At 47.5% G+C, this 8,564-nt stretch overlaps 1 protein-coding gene across 4 annotated transcripts; it reads left to right on the forward strand.

Moving 5' to 3' along the window:
- Positions 1 to 5,131: 5,131 nt before the first annotated feature.
- Positions 5,132 to 8,521, forward strand: rnmt (RNA (guanine-7-) methyltransferase). Of its 4 annotated transcripts, none has more exons than XM_046417223.1 (11): positions 5,132 to 5,288; positions 5,957 to 6,081; positions 6,150 to 6,285; positions 6,371 to 6,496; positions 6,575 to 6,690; positions 6,776 to 6,957; positions 7,073 to 7,237; positions 7,409 to 7,526; positions 7,774 to 7,875; positions 7,955 to 7,988; positions 8,366 to 8,521. In XM_046417223.1, the coding sequence occupies exons 2-11, from the start codon at positions 5,965 to 5,967 to the stop codon at positions 8,401 to 8,403; spliced, it is 1,134 nt and encodes a 377-aa protein (XP_046273179.1). In that variant the 5' UTR covers positions 5,132 to 5,288; positions 5,957 to 5,964; the 3' UTR covers positions 8,404 to 8,521. The 4 variants fall into 4 exon arrangements, with proteins under 4 accessions (XP_046273179.1, XP_046273181.1, XP_046273180.1 ...); XM_046417225.1 differs by having other exon boundaries at positions 5,133 to 5,288; positions 6,156 to 6,285; XM_046417224.1 differs by having other exon boundaries at positions 5,147 to 5,293.
- The last annotated feature ends 43 nt before the right edge of the window (positions 8,522 to 8,564 follow it).

An 8,564-nucleotide genomic window follows, 5' to 3' on the forward strand; every position in this document is an offset into this window, starting at 1 on the left:
ATGAGTGATGAGAGACAGACAGGTGATTTACCAGTTGATATGGCTTGTACTCCAGCAACTGCAAACACAAAACTTTTTATTAATCACTGTTACATCAGTGACTTTACCTGTCAATCAAACCTCATCTAATTTCCTCTCAGTCAAGTTTTAAAGTGATGATCAATCAGAACTGAAATCAGTCAGAGGAGTTTTAATCTGAATCTCACCGTTGGAGTCCAGGTCTCCCTCCACCAGCAGGACGAACAGAGAGAACAGAAGAACAACGTTCCTGCAATGAACACATCCTTCAGTCTGAGAACCTTTGTGTCCTCGCAGGGCCACCGTACAGAAGTCAGACTGAACACACAGCAGCAGCTGCTTATTATATTCTCACTGTGACTCTTCAGCCACACTTCTGACTGAATTAACACTTCAAGAGTAAATACATCATCAGGGTTTGTTCATGTTGTGGCTGTGATGAAGTGTGCGGCCTGCAGGGAGGGCTAATAGCACTTTGGACTGATGGGTGTACAGAGTTACAGAGCTGAGGACTGAGGTCCAGGACTGACACAAACTGATTCACCATGTTGGTCTGATGAATATGACTGAAACCAGAACAACGCACACTCTGAAAGGAAACAGCTGTATGAGCCGGTTTAAATGTGACCAATCAGATGTTCGATTTGATAATCAAACATTTGTTATAAAGCTTGCAGCTTTGATCTCTGAATGTGTTCACAAGTTGTCAGCTGATTTAATGATTCAGCCAATCAGCAATCAACACATCATAACCTGCTGCTGATGTCACATGTCTGATTATTGTTTTCATGGTTTCATTTAGAAATGTGTCTGAAACTGGATTCAAATGAATTTCTTTTGGACTGATTTCACAAATCATCAGATACAAATTCCACCAGACAGACATGTGAATTTCAGTTCATTAAAAAAGACCCCCAGTCACACAGAGAAGTCTGCAGACCTTTGACCTCTGAATCCTGAATCTGAATCAGAATGACTCAACTCTCTCTCTCTCTCTCTCTCTCACACACACACACACACACACACACACTCAGACTCAGTAGATGACACAAACACCAAAGCTGATGTAAAAACTCCTTCATTCATCCACTGCTGTTTCCCTGAGGACACATCAGATTTCAATCCTGTCTTCAACATCACAGACTGAAGACACAGAAATGATGGACATACCTGGTAAGCATGATGCTGTGAGGTCAGACAGTTCCCTGGATCGGTACGACAGGCAGGCAGACAGGTAGGCAGACAGCTTACAGTACTTCAGTATTGCACTGCAGGAATCTTCTGTGTCTGACGGTCTGCATTGTGGTTTATATACGAGCCTAAATGTCACCAGGATAGAGGACGGACCAGAGAGGGGGAGGAGGGGGGTAACAAAGTGAGAAATGGATGTGTGTGTGTGTGTGTGTGTGTGTGTGTGTGTGTGTGTGTGGTTGTGTGTGTATGTATGTACCGTATATGGACAAAAGTATCCAGACACACCTCTTCATGGGGCTGTTCCTCAGGGTTTGAAGGGAAATCTTAATGCTTCAGCACACCAAGACATTTTGGACAATGCTATGCTTCCAACTTTGTGGCAACAGTTTGTTGAAGGCCCTTTTCTATTCCAGCATGACTGTGCCCCAGTGCACAAAGCAAAGCTCCATAAAGACATGGTTGGATGAGTTTGGTGTGGAAGAACTTGACTGGCCCACACAGAGCCCTGACCTCAACCCCATCCAACACCTTTGGGATGAACTGGAACGGAGATTGTGAGCCAGGCCTTTTGGTCCAACATCAGTGTGTGACCTCACAAATGCTCTACTGCATGAATGGGCACAAATTCCCACAGAAACACTCCAACATGTTGTGGAAAGCCTTCACAGAAGAGTGGAAGCTGTTAGAGCTGTTCATGTTTTAACATGTTGTTAACATGTTGTTTCCAGTTTTCCTAAAATGCTTTCTCCTTATAGAAATGTTTTGTCCTCAGTGTAAACCTTGAAGCGGTCCTCACAGTGACACACACACACACACTCTTTGTGGGGTTTCCTGACGTCCTCACAGTTCAGGGAATCCCCCTCCACCAGTGAACCTGGACATTAGAGCAGCTCCGGTTACATCAGAACACTGAGGCCTCCAGACTGAGATCCCTCTGATAGAAGCTGGGGAACAATCAGAGCAGAACAATGACGCCTCACCTGGAACACCTGAACCAGGTACCTCCGATCAGGACATCTGACTTCACTGATGGGCGGATTTTATAATGTCATGAAGGAAAAAAATGTTCTGACTGTTATATGGTTGGCATTATTAATATTCTATTATATCATGTATGATGAACTCATTGATCAAACCATTTGGACCAACAGAATGATTTCTGTGACTGTCCCTGTGTCGGACATGGAAGTTCTCCTCAGAGGGACAGACAACGCGGACACGTCTTCACCAGCGGTCCAACATACCGAGACGGATTCTGTCCAGTTTTATTGACACAGTGTCTTCTTTTTAGGGAGGCATTAGGGTGACAGAAGGGGGATCCCTCCAGGTGTCCAGAGTCCATCTGTGCCCTCACCTTTAAACCAGCCCTCAGGACATCCTGTTTTGTCCTTGGTCATATTGAATCATTTCTGTTTTAAACATTATTGTTCGACATAAACTACCTCATACAAATTTCCTGAGTTAACTGTTGCTATGGATACCTTAACAAACGTGACCACGGCTGGTCTCCAAATTGATTACGTATGACTCAGGCCAGTCGTACATGAATACATGCACAAAACATACGCATACACTGACACACGCAGCAGAAATGACAGCAATGAAAATACATACAAATATATTGCCAGTAAATATATTAAAATATTCTGTTGTAGTAACTTCCTCAGTGGGGAAACATACAGCTAACGCACATGTGTGTGCGTGTGTATTCCTGTACTTGTGGGGACAAAAATCTGTTTACACAGCTACATTGTGAGGACCCGCCTTACTCACAGGGACAAAACTCAAGTCAAGTCAACTTAAATCATTAAATATTAGGGTGAAGAGTTGCTTTAAGGGTTAGGCTGAGGTTCGGATTCGGCAGGTAATGTTTATTGTTACGGGTAGGTGGTAGTTAAGTCTGATGAATGTAAGTCATGTTAGTCTGTGTGATGTCCCCAAAACTGATGGAAACACGGCTGGCTGTGTGTGTGTGTGTGTGTGTGTGTGCGCACCGTAATGGAGAGGCAGGTAGAATAGCTCCTGTCCCCGGAGATCCCCTCAGACACACTCGGTGATAATGGAGGCGGTGGGGGGCCGGAGGGGGTTTTGGGGGGCTGTGTGGTATTTGAGTATCAAAGCCTCTTCTGTCTGAAAACGTCTTTCTGTGTAAAAGGAGAGTCGACTGAACGGCTGAAGAAGCTTTTTAAAGCAGCGCTGCTTCATTCAGCCAACGCTGCGGCTTTGAAACACAGTAAGGTCAGATTTACATGTTTATAGAGCTGCCATCCATTAATCAGTCCTCCCATCCTTTCATCCATCCATCCCTCCATCCTCTGTCTGTCTCAGGGCGTCCCACAAGACACAACGTCTCACAGAGCACAAGAAGACCGCTAAATAACATCTACGAACACTGATGCTGTTTCATACCCAAAATCATCAGAGGCAGCAACAGACAGGAATAAAGACCAGTAGGGAACACCAGAGACTGACGGAGGCGAGTCGAGGACACTGAGGCCACACCTGGTAGAGACCAGTGGGGACAGACGGGTAGAAACTCGCACTGACTAAAGTCAAGCTAATTTGGGGTGAAGCTGTGTGTCTACAGGTTGCATATTGTCCCAGGTTAACTACAGACACACAGGTGATGTCATCAGTGACCGACGCCGGTCGACTGGCAGCGACTGAATCTGAAAGCTCCGGACTGGACTGAGATCTGAAACACTGATGTCATTTTTCACCTTTTGATAAACAAATGAATTGATGAAAAACATAGTGGACAAATGGCTCAGTGGCTCAAACTGTCCCTCATCTGACCCTGCTGACCTCAGGTCCGATCTGTGTTCGAGTTTAAACTGCTTCAAGGTCGAGCTCGCCGTGCATCCGATGTGTCACGTGACCAGACGGGACGAGCTGATGAGGACGTGTCCTCTGAGGTGTTTCGGTTCTTTTCATTAACGTCAAGAGTTCAGGCTGTTATTAGCTTTCTGGATGGTAACCGATCTCCAGTGTGAGTCGGTGAGCGTTGGACCGTCCGGAGGGCCAGAGTGTCCGCCAGCACAGCAATAAGTCTCATCTGTCAGATCTCCATCAGCAGAACGAATTTCAGACATACCAGACAGGATCACTGCAGGAAACTGATCCAGGATCAGCTGATAAAGGTGAAGCACACTTTGTCTGTCTGCATCAGCTCATCCAGTCTGAGGCACCAACACGAACCGTCACATCGTCAGTGATCGGGTCCACTTAACCTTCACTGTCAGGCTCAGGTCAGGGACGCTCAGTAAGCCAGGTTCACTTTAGTGACAAGGTCAACTTTCTGAACTCTGCTCTGACCTTTCATGCACACTTAATGTTCGTGTTGTGATTTTCAGCTCACCAGCATGTTGAATGTGTTTTCACAGACTGCTGGACACGACAGCCTGCTGTGTGAAGGTTCACTCAGACAACATTAAATTATCTCAGCTGCACAGAGACAGACTGTACTTTATTACTGGGCACAAAAGAGCGCTCAAATATTTGATAAAAACATGTTTATTATTCCTGCAGTGTCAGATAAGTGATGACCTGAACCTGCCAGGATCCTCCAGCTGACTGCACCTGCAGGTGCATCACTGACTTCCTGTCTGACAGGAAGCAGCAGGTGAACCTCCAGTCATCAGCCGTCAAGTTCCTGAAGGTTCCAGCACCCTCATGAGAGTGCAGTCACAGCTCCACCTGGTGGCATTTACTGTCACTACATGTTCCCATAGTCTGGTCCAGTAGACGTGTGTGGTGGCATCTCTGTCTTCTTCTCTTCTCATCATCTTGCTGGCTTTGAGACGTTTGGGCATCACTCATTCTGGATGAAGAATGTGTACTGTTGAGTCTTCCTCAGTTACTGCACATCTGAATTTTCAAACCTTTAAATCCAGCAGGGTGACTGTGATACCAGGACTCAACACGATCAATAATCATTGTGTTGATTGATCGGTGCACATGAACCAAACTGTACAGAGACAACGTCACCGCCGTGTTGCCTCTGATGTGGCGCAGTAATATGACGCAGCACAGCCGGAAGCGGCCCAGAAGTGTTCGGGTCCCGTGTTCAGAGCACCGTAAGGTTCGTGTTTGTTTAGTGTTTTAAAGATTTTTACACGTTATGTGCGACTGTAACTGCTTGTTTCTGCACAGCTGGCGGACCGGAATGCAGCGTGTGTTTCCGGCTGGCTGTAGTTTGTGTCGGACCGAACGCAGGAGGAGCTGTTAGCTAACGGCTAACGTTAGCGGTGCAAACGGACAGAAAAGCTGGTCGGTCCGTGCAGCCTCAGTCCGTCTGTGACTGAGGCTGCTTGTGTTTGCGGCCCATTGCACACAAAGTCTGCTGCTGGAGGCTGAATGTTGGCCCCTCAGAGGGCCGTGCAGTTCAGTCCGGAGTCTCCTCGTTTGCTGTCGTACTTGATAGAGAAAAGCAGCACATCCAGACATTTACGAAGCTGGAAGCAGAAAACGTCCGACTGAAACCATACGTCGATTAGCCTCTGATGATCATACAGCATTTAATTTTCTTCTGATCGATTAATGGATTAACGGACTGATGGGGGCAGCTCTGCTGTGTAGGATTGTTTCAGACGTTTTCAATAACTTCAGCGCATTGAAGTCCAAAAATCAGTTCATTGACAAAACGTGAAATCGTTTGTGGAACTGAAAGCATGTCTGTTAGTGAAAGTGGCTCTGTTTCAACCTGACAGGAAGCTGATGTTCACGCTTCCTCTTCCTATTTCAGTGTGAACGATGGAGCTTCAGCCTGCCCGAACAGAAACTGTGGCAGAGGGAGGAGGAGGGCAGAAGGAGGTGATGAAGAGGAGACGTGAGGAGGAGGAGGAGGATGACGTCCCCACCAAGAAGCTGGTAGATTTCCTGCCTGATGTAAGTCAATCTGATTTGGCGTGATTGATTACTGATGTCGTGTTATTGAGTTTCAGGTGACTGATCACAGCGTCAAAGTGGCGAGTCACTACAACAGCCTGCAGGAAGTCGGTTTGGCTGCTCGAAGTCGAAGCAGAATCTTCTTCATGAGAAACTTCAACAACTGGCTGAAGAGTGTCCTGATCGGTAGCCGATAATCAATCAATACTGTCCCCCGATTGGCTGTCACTTGTACATACCGGATTCAGCCGGCTGTTTGTTTGGTCGACAGGTGAGATCCTGGAGCAGGTGCGGCGGGCGGGTTCTCAGCGGCTGTCCGTGTTGGACCTCGGGTGTGGAAAAGGAGGAGACCTGCTGAAGTGGAGGAGAGGAGGGATCAGTCACCTGGTCTGCGCAGGTAATCACAGGTGTATCACTTTAGGAAGGCTTTGAGGGAACCTCTGATCCGGTTGATAATCAACACGTTGGTTTTCAGATATCGCTGGAGTGTCGGTGGACCAGTGTCAGAGTCGGTACGAAGACATGAAGAAGAAAAGTCACGCCAACGAGAAAATCTTCAGCGCTCAGTTTATCACCGCGGACTGCACCAAGGTAGAGCTGCTGGTCCCAGATCAGGTGAGCACACGCAGATCCAGGTGAAGGTCGTGACTCTTCCCGCTGTGGTCTGTGTGCACAGGAGGTTTTGTCGGAGAAGCTGGACGACCCTCAGCTGATGTTTGACGTCTGCAGCTGTCAGTTTGTTTATCATTACTCGTTTGAGAGTGAGCAGAAGGCCGACATGATGCTGAGAAACGCCTGCGAGCGTCTGAAACCAGGAGGTTTCTTCATCGGCACGACGCCGGACGCCTTCGAACTCGTGTAAGAGCAGCGACTGATGATGGTGTCTCCAGTCTGTGAAACCTCATGAAGAAGTCATTTCTGAAGTCGCTTACACAATCCTCTTCTCTCTCCTTTCCCTCTTCCTCCCTGGCAGGAAGCGTTTGGAGGCCTCGGACTCTCTGACGTTTGGTAACGAGGTTTTTAAAGTCTCCTTTGAGTCCAAGGGTTCCTACCCCCTGTTCAGATGTCAGTATCACTTCAGCCTGGAGGACGTGGTCGACGTTCCAGAGTTCCTCGTCTACTTTCCTCTTTTCGAACAGTGAGACGTCATTTTGAATGTCAGCTTATGGGAATCAAAATGAAACTCAATACAAATCAGTTCTGTTTGTGCTGCACACACAAGAACAATCAGCTGAGCAGCCTGTGAAACCAGCCCATAGCTGCTGCACTCAGGTGCACTCAGGTGTTCTCTGCTCTGTGTTTGTGTCAGCATGGCTAAGCGTTACAACATGCGTCTGGTGCTGAAGCAGAGGTTCTCCGAGTTCTTCCAGGAGAAGGTGAAGAAGGAGCAGCATCGCAGCCTCATGATGAAGATGATGGCTCTGGAGGTGAAGCTGTTCATTAACAATCAATAATCGGTTGTAAGCATTGGTTGTGGAGTTGGTGTGTTGCTGTTTATCACTTTGCCATAAAAACAGAGAAGTGAACGTCGTAAACGCTACAGCAACGAACACGTCTGTGTGGTCCACACGTAGGACACGTGTTGTCGGTGTTCAGAGTCCTGTGTACTGCAGTAACATGAAGTACTTCCTGTGTACTGCAGTTAACTTGTTGAACTGTGTGTCGTGTTGGCAGCCGTTTCCCTGTGAGGATGGAGGTCGACAGGCCACCGACGGCAGGGCAGAGTACAGCCATGCTAAAGAGCACTGCAGCAGAGCCGGAGGGAAGCAGCCGCTGGTGAGTGTGCCGACCACGCGCAGTGTGAAGCGGCGCCTGCTTCTGATTGGTCTAACTGTGCGTGTGTATTTGTGTGCAGGGCACGCTGAGCCGGTCCGAGTGGGAGGCGACCAGTAAGTTTCACTTTAATCTTGATGTTCCTTGTATTGTCAGTGTCTTGGTTCACATCTGAGGTCAGTCACAGGAAGTGGTGATAGAAACCCGGTGCCTTCATCGTCCTCCCGTGATGAAGACGAGCAGTCACATCTAAATGACCCCAGTCAACATTATTCTTAGCATCCTGTCAGAGCAGGGACAACACGGCTCTGAGACAGCACAGTGGGTCCCCACCTGAATCAGGACAGCAGGACGGATGGAAAAGTGATGTGAGCAGCTTGAGGAGGCTCCTGACTCAAGTGAAGCCGTGAAAAGGCAGCTGCTAACAGCTGGCAGAGTGAGACTTGTTGAAAGTGAAGTAACTCACCTGTCCTCTCCTCTCTGTCCTGTCCAGGCATCTACCTGGTGTTTGTCTTTCAGAAGATGTCCTGATACAGAAAACTCACCTGCTGCTCCTCACCTGTTCTCCGTCTTGTTTTTGTACAGCGTTTATTTCAGGTCTGTTTTTGATAAGCTATGAACTGTGTGAATTAAAACTAAATCTAAAATCGAACTCAACACCTGTGTGTTTTTCTTCCCAACAAATGAGGATG

This window comes from Scatophagus argus, chromosome 17 (genome assembly GCF_020382885.2).
Source record: "Scatophagus argus isolate fScaArg1 chromosome 17, fScaArg1.pri, whole genome shotgun sequence".
In the NCBI taxonomy this organism is placed as follows: Eukaryota; Metazoa; Chordata; class Actinopteri; family Scatophagidae; genus Scatophagus; species Scatophagus argus.